Raw genomic sequence first — 13590 nt, 5'->3', positions numbered from 1 at the left:
TTTTTGCTTTTCATTATTACAGAGATTGAGGGATACGAGTTCTTAGCATATTCTGGATAAAACTCCTTTGATGGATATGTGTTTTAAAAATATTTCAGTCTGTGGCTTGCCTTTTTATTTTCTTGGCAGTATCTCTATTGAATTAAAGGCCAGCATGTAGATAAAGAAGGAAATCTTCATATGGCCACAGTTCATGTGGAAGACTTGCAAGTTTTAATTGATCATGGTCTTAATACAAGTCTAGGGTGTGATGTAGCTAGTGAACTCAGGCTTTATCTATGAGTACATTTTGTAAATAATGAGAAGTAATAATCTTATGATACTTTGTACTGATCATATCACATTATTATTTTCAATTCTGGGGACTAAATGTTAAACGGAACATCGTCAAACTTAAGTGCATTCAGAGGAAGTAGATTAGGATAGTAAGAAGACTAAAAGAGAAAAGATCAAAGGAACTTGAGATAGTCTAGAAATAAAAGAAATAAACAGAGACAAAGTTTTCAAAAATTTGAAGGTCTTGCAGAGTAAGAGAATAGTTAAGTGCGTGGGATGTGTACTTAGAGGGACATGAATTCAAAAGCTAGTTACTCTTAATAGATTAGGCATAGTACTCAAAGGCTAAGTTTTTTCACTGGTAAAATTCATAGTACATATTAAATACTCAACAAATAATATTATTCTTAAGCTTACTATGTGACAATAGTATTGTTATGAACTATTTATTACATAACTACTTCTGGAAAACCATAGGATAATTGGGATATTCATTTTATTAATTTATTCTGAACAAAATTGGCACTTTATTTGGAAGGTCTGTCAGTATTTTAGTTACCTATTGTTATGTAAGAAATTGCCCCCAAATCTAGAAGATTAAATAATAAACACTTATCTCACAATTTCTGCTGTGGTTTAGGAATTCAGGAGCAGCCTAGCTGGGTAATTCTGGCTCAGGGTCTCTCATGAAGTTACAGTTAAGATGTCAGCAAGGACTGTGATCATCTTAAGGCTGACTGTTGACAGAAAACCCCAGTTTCATCCTTGCCCCTTGGCAGGGGGCCTCAGGTTCTTGCCATGTTAACTTTCCCCTAGTGAAGCTTGAGCATTCTCATGTCATGGCAGCCGGCTTCTCCTAGAGGAAATAATACAAAGAGTAAGGAAGAAGTCACAATGCCTTTTATGTCCTACTTTCAGAAATCACATATTGTCACTTCTGCCTCCTTGAATTCCTTAAAAGTGAGTCACTAAATACAACCCATACTCAAAGAAAGGGGAATTAGCCTCCACTTTTTAAAAGAGTTATTATTAAAGAATTTATGGACATATTTTTAAAAACCAATGCAACCAAAAAGGAAATTTGTGCACAAAAATATTTTAAGGATGTTTCTGATGTTGACTTAGGAAAGAAAAGTGTTCAGCCCTCATCTCCGTAATCAAGTTTCTGGATATAGATTTCCTATAAAATCACCACACCAAATATATTTCCCTTTAAGTTTGCTTCCTAAAATATTGGGTCCACCTCAGGTAAAGAAATGTTTCAATTATTTAATTATCATAAAACCCTGACCTCATGGAGAGATATCCAGTCTTTCCCTGTAAAATGGTCCTCATTGAGTTTCTGTCTGAAGTCTTTTGGCCATTCAAGATAAGAATCTTAATTTATGTTCTTCTGCTAGCTCAGGGTTAATATCTTCATATTATATGAAGACTATCTCCCCTGTCAATCTGACCTAGTATATTAGTTTCCTGCGGCTGCTGTAACGAATTACTGCAAACTGGGTGGCCTAAAACAGCACAATTTATTCTCTTGTAGTTCCAGAGGCCAGAAGTCCAAAATCAAGGTGTCAGCAGGGCTGCACTCCTTCTGGAGGCTGTGGGGGAAGAAGATTCTTCTTCTTCTTCTATTTCTACTTCTTTTAGCTTCTGGTGGCTCTTGGCATTCCTTGGCCCAGAGCTGCATCACTCCAGACTCTGTGGTCACACTGCCTCCTCCTTTTCTGTCTGTTATCTTCCTTTGTCTCATTCTTATAAGGACACTTGTTACTGGATTTAGGGCCCACGGTAAAATCTAGAAACTCCTCTTCTCCAAATTCTTAATCACATATTTTGCTATATAAGGTAATATTCAATCTCTTACTGTATTACCAAGGTAATATTCACAGGTTCTGAGAATTAGGATGTGGTCATATCTTTTGTGGGGCTGCCATTCAGCCCACTACCCCTATTATCACTATTAATTAGCCTGGCAAAATAGGATATCCTTAAGATAGTCCCTAAAATATGACTAAAACTTTTGTTTCTTTAAAATTTACTCTGTTATTAATATAATCAAATGTCTGAAAATATATAATTTCTTAGAAAAGGTGGGATTTTATGGTTTTTTGAAGGCGTAATATAAACTTGAGAAATGTTGGTCTAATTGATTAATCTTTTGTTATCAAGTATTTTGTACATATATAAACATACAAAAACACCTATGTACTTACCACCTAACTCTCAAATATTAATATTTTGCATTATTTTAAAAAACATTATAGATACAGTTGAAGTACCCTGTATTCCCTTCCCTTGTTTTATTCTTCCATCTCTTCTTCTTTACAGGTAATTACTATTCTGAATTTGGTGTTTTTCTTTGTCATGAAAATATTTAATACTATTTATAAATATGTAGCTATCATAATATAGAGCCATATATATCTTGGAATGCCATATATATGTTTATATATATTATAAATATGATATGCTATACTTATTGTTATTTTTTCTCAATGTTATATTTTTCAGATTTAGTAATGTTGTTAAATATATAATTTTGTTCAGTGTTTGTTTCGTAGACTGAGTTGCAAACCATTAGTAGCGCAATCAATTTAGTAGGTCATGAACTACTTTAGAAAAAAAGAAATAGAATAACAGAGAAAATAGAATGCACCACATGCACATGTGCACCACATGCAATTTAAATATAGTTTTGTGAAAGTTCTCTCTTTCTCTCTCTCTTTTTACATATAAATTGAGTCATGGTGTAAACTATATTTCTAACTGTAGGTAAAACATTTGAAAGACATAGCTCTAACTCATTTATTTTCATTACTATAAATTTCATTATATGAATGTCCCACATTTTTCCTGTTGATATTCAATTGTTTGCACTATTTTACTATTAAAATTAATGCTGCAAAATACTGTTAAACAAGACTCCTTGTTCATGTATGTAAGACTTTCTCTATATTATTTACAAGTGGAAGTGCTACAATATATGTATGTTCAGCTCTGCTGGATATTTCTAAATTCCTCTTCACTGTGGAGTTTTCATTAGCAGTGTACAACATCCATAGAATGTATTTACAACATCAAGAGTGAACCCTACTGTAAACTATGGACTTTGGGTAATAATGATGCATCAACATGGGTTCCTCAATTTTAATAAATGTCACTGTGGTGGGGAATGTCAATAGTGGAGAAGGTTTTATGTGTGTGGGGACAGAGATTATATGGGAACTCTCTGTACTTTCAGCTCAATTTTTCCGTGAACCTACAACTGCTCTAAAATAAATAAGGTTTATTAATTAAGAAAAGCAAAAAACTTCACCTGACTCTGGAGAACTATTGCCTATATAACCAACATGGCTTAAAGGCTTATTGAGACTTAAAAAATATATTTTTTGTGGGGGGAATATCTCAATAAAAAAATATAATAGGAGATTTGGGAAGGGCTACTTATTTGACGTTAAAAAAAAGCATGAGCAATGAAGGAAACATATTAGTGAAAAGGAATGAAATGTATCTTGACTACTTAAGGAACAGGGCACAACAGAACACAGGTCGAAAACCACTACTTTTTGATTCTTAAAACCAAAGAAAAAAAGTCAGTGCTCAGATAATTTTTCCAAGGCAGGAATTCGGCAATTTTTTTCTTGGCTCCAAGAGAAAAATAGCACAAAAAATGTTTAGTATTCCATGATTAGTTATTATTTTGTTTATACATCATAGTAAAAGATCTATTTTAAATATCTGGCTAGGAGACACTCAAGGTGGCAGAAGAGTAAGACATGGAGATCACCTTCCTCCCCACAAATACATCAGAAATACATCTACATGTGGAACAACTACAACAGAACACCTGTTGGATGCTGGCAGAAGACCTCAGACTTCCCAAAAGGGAAGAAATTCCCCACGTACCTGGCCGTATGGCTGACAGGGTCTTGGTGCTCCGTCCAGGTGTCAGGCTTGTGCCTCTGAGGTGGGAGAGGCGATTTCAGGACATTGGTCCACCAGAGACCTCCCAGCTCCATGTAATATCAAGTGGGGAAAGCTCTCTCAGAGATCTCCATCTCAATGCTAAGACCCAGCTCCACTCAATGAGCAGGAAACTACAGTGTTGGACACCGCATGCCAAATAACTAGCAAGACAGGAACACAACCCCACCCATTAGCAGAGAGGCTGCCTAAAATCATAATAAGGTCACAGACACCCCAAAACACACCACCGGATGTGGTCCTGCCCACCAGAAAGACAAGATCCAGCCTCATCCACTAGAACACAGGCACTAGTCCCCTCCACCAGGAAACCTACACAACCCACTGAACCAACCTTAGCCACTAGGGGCAGACACCAAAAACAATGGGAACTACAAACCTGCAGCCTGCGAAAAGGAGACCCCAAACACAGTAAGTCAAGCAAAATGAGAAGACAGAGAAACACGCAGCAGATGAAGGAGCAAGGTAAAAACCCACCAGACCAAACAAATGAACAGGAAATAGGCAGTCTACCTGAAAAAGAATTCAGAGTAATGATAGTAAAGATGATCCAAAATCTTGGAAATAGAATGGAGAAAATACAAGAAACGTTTAACAAGGACCTAGAAGAACTAAAGAGCAAACAAACAGTGATAAACAACACAATAAATGAAATTAAAAATTCTCTAGAAGGAATCAATAGCAGAATAACTGAGGTAGAATAACGGATAAGTGATCAGGAAGATAAAATACTGGAAATAAGTACTGCAGAGCAGAATAAAGAAAAAAGAATGAAAAGAATTGAGGACAGTCTCAGAGACCTCTGCAACAAAATTAAATGCACCAACATTCGAATTACAGGGGTCCCAGAAGAAGAAGAGAAAAAGAAAGGGACTGAGAAAATATTTGAAGAGATTATAGTTGAAAGGTTCCCTAATATGGGAAAGGAAATAGTTAATCAAGTCCAGGAAGCACAGAGAGTCCCATACAGGATAAATCCAAGGAGAAACATGCCAAGACACATATTAATCAAACTATCAAAAATTAAACACAGGGCTTACCTGGTGGTGCAGTGGTTGAGAGTCCTCCTGCCGATGCAGGGGACACGAGTTTGTGCCCCGGTCAGGGAGGATCCCACATGCCGCAGAGCAGCTGGACCCGTGAGCCATGGCCGCTGAGCCTGCGCGTCCGGAGCCTGTGCTCCACAATGGGAGAAGCCACAACAATGGGAGACCCGTGTACTGCAAAAAAAAAAAAAAAATTAAATACAAAGGAAAAACATTAAAAGCAGCAAGGGAGAAACAACAAATAACACACAAGGGAGTCCCCATAAGGTTAAAAGCTGATCTTTCAGCAGAAACTCTGCAAGCCAGAAGGGAGTGGCAGGACATATTTAAAGTGATGAAGGAGAAAAACCTGCAACCAAGATTACTCTACCCAGCAAGGATCTCATTCAGATTTGATGGAGAAATTAAAACCTTTACAGACAAGCAAAAGCTGAGAGAATTCAGCACCACCAAACCAGCTTTATGACAAACGGTAAAGGAACTTCTCTAGGCAGGAAAAACAAGAGAAGGAAAAGACCTACTATAACAAACCCAAAACAATTAAGAAAATGGTAATAGGAACATACATATCGATAATTACCTTAAATGTAACTGGATTAAATGCTCCCACCAAAAGACACAGACTGGCTGAATGGATCCAAAAACAAGACCCATATATATGCTGTCTACAAGAGACCCACTTCAGACCTAGGGACACATACAGACTGAAAGTGAGGGGATGGAAAAAGATATTCCATGCAAATGGAAACCGAAAGAAAGCTGGAGTAGCAATTCTCATATCAGACGAAATAGACTTTAAAATAAAGACTATTACAGGAGACAAAGAAGGACACTACATAATGATCAAGGGATCGATCCAAGAAGAAGATATAAAAATTGTAAATATTTATGCACCCAACATAGGAGCACCTCAATACATAAGGCAAATGCTAACAGCCATAAAAGGGGAAATCGACAGTAACACAATCATAGTAGGGGACTTTAACACCCCACTTTCACCAGTGGACAGATCATCCAGAATGAAAATAAGGAAACACAAGCTTTAAATGATACATTAAACAAGATGGACTTAATTGATATTTATAGGACATTCCATCCAAAAACAACTGAATACACATTCATCTCAAGTGCTCATGGAACATTCTCCAGGATAGACCATACCATGGGTCACAAATCAAGCCTTGGTAAATTTAAGAAAATTGAAATCGTATCAGGCATCTTTTCTGACCACAACACTATGAGACTAGATATCAATTACAGGAAAAAAATCTGTAAAAAATATAAACACATGGAGGCTAAACAATACACTACTTAACAACCAAGAGATCACTGAAGAAATCAAAGAAGAAATCAAAAAATACCTAGAAACAAATGACAATGAAAACACGACACCCCAAAACCTATGGGATGCAGCAAAAGAAGTTCTTAGAGGGAAGTTTATAGCAATACAATCCTACCTTAAAAAACAAGGAACAGGGCTTCCCTGGTGGCGCAGTGGTTGAGAGTCCGTCTGCCGATGCAGGGGACACGGGTTTGTGCCCCGGTCCAGGAAGATCCCACATGTCGCGAGTGGCTGGGCTCGTGAGCCACGGCCGCTGAGGCTGCGTGTCCGGAGCCTGTGCTCTGCAACGGGAGAGGCCACAACAGTGAGAGGCCCGCGTACTGCAAAAACAAAAACAAAAACAAAAGAAACAAGGAACATCTCAAATAAAAAATCTAACCTTACACCTAAAGCGATTAGAGAAAGAAGAACAAAAAACCCCAAACTTAGCTGAAGGAAAGAAATCATAAAGATCAGATCAGAAATAAATGAAAAAGAAATGAAGGAAACAATAGCAAAGATCAATAAAACTAAAAGCTGGTTCTTTGAGAAGATAAACAAAATTGATAAACCATTAGCCAGACTCATCAAGAAAAAAAGAGAGAAGACTCAATTCAATAGAATTAGAAATGAAGATGGAGAGGTAACAATTGACACTGCAGAAATACAAAGCATCATGAGAGATTACTACAAGCAACCCTATGCCAATAAAATGGACAACCTGGAAGAAATGGACAAATTCTTACAAATGCACAATGTTCTGAGACTGAACCAGGAAGAAATAGAAAATATGAACAGACCAATCACAAGCACTGAAATTGAAACTGTGATTAAAAATCTTCCAACAAACAAAAGCCCAGGACCAGATGGCTTCATAGGCGAATTCTATCAAACATTTAGAGAAGAGCTAACACCTATCCTCAAACTCTTCCAAAATATAGCAGAGGGAGGATCACTCCCAAACACATTCTACAAGGCCACCATCACCCTGATACCAAAACCAGACAAAGATGCCACAAAGAAAGAAAACTACAGGCCAATATCACTGATGAATATAGATGCAAAAATCCTCAACAAAATACTAGCAAACAGAATCTGACAGCACGTTAAAAGGATCATACACCATGATTAAGTGGGGTTTACCCCAGTAATGCAAAGATTTTTCAATATATGCAAATCAACCAATGTGATACACCATATTAACAAACTGAAGGAGAAAAACCATATGATCATCTCAATAGATGCAGAGAAAGCTTTTGACAAAATTCAACACTCATTTATGATAAAAATCCTCTGGAAAGTAGGCATAGAGGGAACTTCTTTCAACATAATAAAGGTCATATATGACAAACCCACAGCCAACATCGTCCTCAATGGTGAAAAACTGAAAGCATTTCCAACTAACATCAGGAACAAGACAAGGTTGCTCACTCTCACCACTATTATTCAACATAGTTTTGGAAGTTTTAGCCACAGCAATCAGAGAAGAAAAAGAAATAAAAGGAATAAAAATTGGAAATGAAGAAGTAAAGCTGTTACTGTTTGCAGATAACATGATACTATCCATAGAGAATCCTAAAGATGCTTCCAGAAAACTACTAGAGCTAATCAATGAATTTGGTAAAGTAGCAGGATACAAAATTAATTCACAGAAATCTCTAGCATTCGTATACACTAATGATGAACAATCTGAAAGTGAAATGAACAAAACACACCCATTTACCATTTCAACAAAAAGAATAAAATATCTAGGAATAAACCTACCTAAGGAGACAAAAAACCTGTATGCAGAAAATTATAAGACTGATGACAGAAATTAAAGATGATACAAATAGATGGAGAGATATATCGTGTTCTTGAATTGGAAGAATGAACATTGTGAAAATGACTCTACTACCCAAAGCAATCTACAGATTCAATGCAATCCCTATCAAACTACCACTGGCATTTTTCACAGAACTGGAACTAAAAATTTCACAATTTGTATGGAAAGACAAACGACCCCAAATAGCCAAAGCAATCTTGAGAAAGAAAAACAGAGCTGGAGGAATCAGGCTCCCTGACTTCAGACTATACTACAAAGCTACAGTAGTCAAGACAGTATGGTACTGGCACAAAACCAGAAATATAGATCAATGGAACAGGATAGAAAGCCCAGAGATATACCCACGGACATATGGTCACCTTATCTTTGATAAAAGAGACAAGAATATACAGTGGAGAAAAGACAGCCTCTTCAATAAGTGGTGCTGGGAAAACTGGACAGCTACATATAAAATAATGAAATTAGAATACTCCCTAACACCATACACAAAAATAAACTCAAAATGGATTAAAGACCTAAATGTAAGGCCAGACACTAGCAAACTCTTAGAGGAAAACATAGGCAGAACACTCTATGACATAACTCACAGCAAGATCCTTTTTGACCCACCTCCTAGAGAAATGGAAATAAAAACAAAAATAAACAAATGGGAACTAATGAAACTTAAAGCTTTTGCACAGCAAAGGAAACCATAAACAAGACCAAAAGACAACCCTCAGAATGGGAGAAAATATTTGCAAATGAAGCAACTGACAAAGGATTAATCTCCAAAATTTACAAGCAGCTCATGCAGCTTAATATCAAAAAAACAAACAACCCAATCCAAAAATGGACAGAAGACCTAGACAGACATTTCTCTAAAGAAGATATACAGTTTGCCAACAAACACATGAAAGAATGCTCAACATCATTAATCATTAGAGAAATGCAAATCAAAACTACAATGAGATATCATCTCATACCGGCCAGAATGGCCATCATCAAAAAATCTACAAACCATAAATGCTGGAGGGTGTGTGGAGAAAAGGGAACCCTCTTGCACTGTTGGTGGGAATGTAAATTGATATGGCCACTCTGGAGAACAGTATGGAGGTTCCTTAAAAAACTAAAAATAGAAGTACCATACGACCCAGCAATCCCACTACTGGGCATATATCCTGAGAAAACCGTAAGTCAAAAAGAGTCAGGCACCACAGTGTTCATTGCAGCTCTATTTACAATAGCCAGGTCATGGAAGCAACCTAAGTGTCCATCAACAGATGAATGGATAAAGAAGATGTGGCACATATATACAATGGAATATTACTCAGTCATAAAAAGCAACGGAATTGAGTTATTTGTAGTGAGGTGGATGGACCTAGAGCCTGTCATACACAGTGAAATAAGTCAGAAAGAGAAAAACAAATCCATATGCTAACACACATATATGGAATCTAAGGAAAAAAAAGTCATGAAGAACCTAGGGGCAAGATAGGAATAAAGGCACTGACCTACTAGAGAATGGACTTTAGGAAATGGGCAGGGGGAAGGGTAAGCTGTGACAAAGTGAGAGAGTGGCATGGACATATATACACTACCAAACGTAAAATAGATAGCTAGTGGGAAGTAGCCACATAGCACAGGGAGATCAGCTAGGTGGTTTGTGACCACCTAGAGGGGTGGGATAGGGAGGTTGGGAGGGAGGGAGCTGGAAGAGGGAAGAGATATGGGAACATATGTATATGTATAACTGATTCACTTTGTTATAAAGCAGAAACTAACACACCATTGTAAAGCAATTATACTCCAATAAAGATGTTAAAAAACCCCCCCAAAAAACACATTCATGTACCAAAGTGTTCACTGCAGCTCAATTTACAATAGCCAGGACATGGAAGCAACCTAAGTGTACATCGACAGATGAATGGATAAAGAAGATGTGGAATATATATATATATATATATATATATATATATATATATATATACACAATGGAATATTACTCAGCCATAAAAAGCAACGAAATTGAGTTATTTGTAGTGAGGTGGATGGGGCTAGAGTCTGTTATCAGAGTGAAGTAAGTCAGAAAGTGAAATACAAATCCGTATGTTAACACATATATATGGAATCTAAAAAAAAATGGCTATGAAGAACCTAGGGGCAGGACAGGAATAAAGATGTAGATGTTGAGAATGGACTTGAGGAACCGGGGGAGGGTGAAGGATAAGCTGGGGCGAAGTGAGAGACTGGCATGGATTTCTATATTCTACCAAATGTAAAATAGCTAGTGGGAAGCAGTCGCTTAGCACAGGGAGGACAGGTCAGTGCTTTGTGACCACCTAGAGGGGTGGGATAGGGAGGGTGGGACGGAGTGGCAAGAGAGAGGGGATACGGGGATATATGTATACGTATAGCTGTTTCAGTTTGTTATAAAGCAGAAACTAAAACACTATTGTAAACAGTTATAGTCCAATAAAGTTGTTAAAAATATCTGGCTAATTTATCTTAATATATTGGTCTCATTTATTAAATTGCCACACAAATAAGACTAGGCCCTTTTTCTTCCCTAGCAGAATAACAGGACTTGGAGCTCCTGCTCTAGACCACCTAGGGCTTTCAAACAATTAGTGCAACCATTTATATTAAAACTTCTGAGCCATGGTTTCAACCTCTTCACTTTTCAGGTGAAGCAGATAACTAATTCCTTGGATAATTTACTTGGCTGATTTAGTAGGCTTTAATAAGACCCAAGTTACTTGGGTTACTCATCAAGGCTTTTTGTGAGAGGACAGCTGCTCTGAATTAGCCATTAGCTGCTTCTCTTTCCTTTTTTTTTCTTTCCTTCCTTCCTCTTTCTCCAACCACCCCACCTTCTTTCTTTTTGAAACTTAGTTCCTTATTTTCATTAACAAAATAGATCTAAACACCTTGGCATCCTCACTTATGCCTCTTTCCTATGGCAGTTTCTAAAACTCTTTCAAGAAACCTCAACTTCATCATATCACCAATGAATTGGGAGACTGGGATTGACATACATACACTAATATGTATAAAATGGATAACTAATAAGAACCTGCTGTATAAAAAAATAAAATTCAAAAATTAAAAAGAAAAGAAATCTTAAATCGAATTCCAATAAAGAGTTTTAGGAATTTACTTAGGAAGTGTTTTCAATTAAATGCAACGACAACATGGGTGGATATTTTAATAACCTTGTAAGGAAAGTCTATTTTCAAAATGCAGTGGTAGGTGTCTTCTTCAGAGGTTACCAAAAATAGTAAATACTGGTCAATAATTAGGCAGCATGTCCTATGCTATCCCTTTAAGCCCAGTATATAGGTGTTTATCCGGTGTTGGGTGTTTGAGTTTCTTGACTTCGTAAGCTTGCAAAGTACTAGAAGGAAAGGTAGTATTTTATACATTCATTTCAGCCTAATAAAACCAATACTGACCCTTAAAAAACTTTGAATTCATTATCTATCAGCTATTTCTTTTCACTTTCTCTAAGAGTCTTATTTCCTTCTGCTATTCCTACCGCTTCTCTGAAGTTCCATATATCGGACTGCAATCCAATGGACCTCCACGATTTTCTCTTTATTCCTTCCCCGCACAAATTTAAACATACTAAACCACTCCTTCGCCAAAGTAAAAGAACGCGAGAGCTCGTCTGCACGTTTGGTCAAAACGCAGTCTCCTAATCCTGATCCCTTAACTTCTCCTTTCCCCCCGCGAATGAAGCTCTCGATCTAAATTTACCCCCCACCCCACCTGCAGCCTTATTGCTACTGCTCTGCGCACTGAACCCAAGTTCTTTCCAGGTCTTCCATTTCCTAAGAAAAACAAAAACCACTTAGTTTTCAGGGCTTTAAACACTAGGACCCGCTTTCTTCCTCCTCATCGGACCTATTGGCCCTCCGTGCTTCCTCACTCGGACTCGATATCCACCTCAGCTGCTCTCTTGCCGCAGCACCACTTCCGGATCTCCGGTGTCTCCGCTTTACCGGTCCGCCCACCTCCCCCGCGCACTTCCTAGAGCTTTGTGCGAACCACAGGCTGGGTAGGAGCGGAGACGCAGGCTGGTCGAGCGCCAGCGGTCTCCTCCTAGAAGAGGCACTGAATGGCTTCTCCAGCCTGAGAACTCCGGCCCTGCTGCGGAGTCGAGTGGTGGCGGTGGAGGGTTAGTTTGTTGCGAGCACCGAGCGGGGCACACCCGGAAGTGCGCTGTACGGGAGCTGCGCCGCCTCAGCAGGCGGGTGCCGGGTACCGGGAGGTGGAGGAGACGCCACGGTACTCTTCGGCGTGTCACCCGAGGGTGCAATACGGCGAGAAGCGTACGGCCTGCTTCTGGCTCTGTTTCTACGGTGGTAGATCCGGCCGGGTTCCAGGGGGGGCGAGGGCCTCCTGGGGCGGCTGGGCTGGCTAAGGGAGGGGTGCGGCGGCCAAAGGCGAGCCTGCCTCTCCTCATTTTCCCACTCCAGGGGACCCGCTTTCTTTAGGTCACCACCTCTTCCTCCCACTCCTCGCCAGGCGAGTTGAGGGGAGTTGTACTAGTGAGGCAGTCGCGGCTGGAGCAGAGTCCATTTGAGTTTTCTCTGCTTCTGGGGGAAGGCGAGCGGCCGCTTTGGTGGGGACTGTTGCTTTTCGGCCTCTTCAACCTTTCCTGAGAAACGCCTTTTCCTTAAGGAATGCGCCACAGACTCAGTTACCTCTAATGTTTCTGTCTTTATCCCTTTCAGCTTCTGACTTTGACTCCTCTGTACCTTAAAGAATGCTGGAGTCTTATGTGACTCCAATTTTAATGAGCTATGTGAATCGCTACATCAAAAACTTAAAGCCGTCAGATCTACAGCTTTCACTATGGGGCGGAGACGTGGTTCTCAGCAAGCTGGAGTTAAAATTGGATGTGCTGGAGCAGGTAAGCGGTGTAGCTGTCACTGGAAACATTTTCAGCCTGCTTAGAAGTAATGTGTGCTTTCCTACACTGACTATGCTTTAAAAGCTTAGTTTTTCTGCTAATGTATTTTGGGCTATCTTGAACTAGAGACCTTGCTTTACAGAATTTTTTTTTTATGGTTTGTTACTAATGATGGATTATTAGAATCATAATCCCCCAAATTGCCGCAACAGATAGAAAAAAAATTTCATTGTTCTTGTCAGAATTG

At 38.7% G+C, this 13590-nt stretch overlaps 1 protein-coding gene across 16 annotated transcripts in view; it reads left to right on the top strand.

Moving 5' to 3' along the window:
* The first annotated feature begins 12440 nt into the window (after window positions 1-12440).
* Window positions 12441-13590, top strand: part of VPS13B (vacuolar protein sorting 13 homolog B) — a 795728-nt gene continuing 794578 nt past the window's right edge. For 13 of the 16 annotated variants that reach the window (XR_013824628.1, XR_013824629.1, XM_079901971.1 and 10 more), the window contains exons 1-2: window positions 12441-12759; window positions 13165-13343. Coding sequence is in view for 14 of the 16 variants with exons in the window: in XM_079901971.1 (XP_079758097.1) it covers window positions 13197-13343 (147 nt within the window). In the remaining 2 variants the exon portion in view is untranslated. Of the gene's footprint in view, window positions 12793-13164; window positions 13344-13590 lie in introns of all 16 variants that reach the window. The other 3 variants (XM_079901966.1, XM_079901968.1, XM_079901967.1) reach the window with 3 other exon arrangements.

This window comes from Stenella coeruleoalba, assembly GCF_951394435.1.
Source record: "Stenella coeruleoalba genome assembly, chromosome: 17".
Taxonomy (NCBI): domain Eukaryota; kingdom Metazoa; phylum Chordata; class Mammalia; order Artiodactyla; family Delphinidae; genus Stenella; species Stenella coeruleoalba.
The sequence above is the reverse complement of the archived record's forward strand: the minus strand, read 5'-3'. Positions and strand labels throughout refer to the sequence as shown.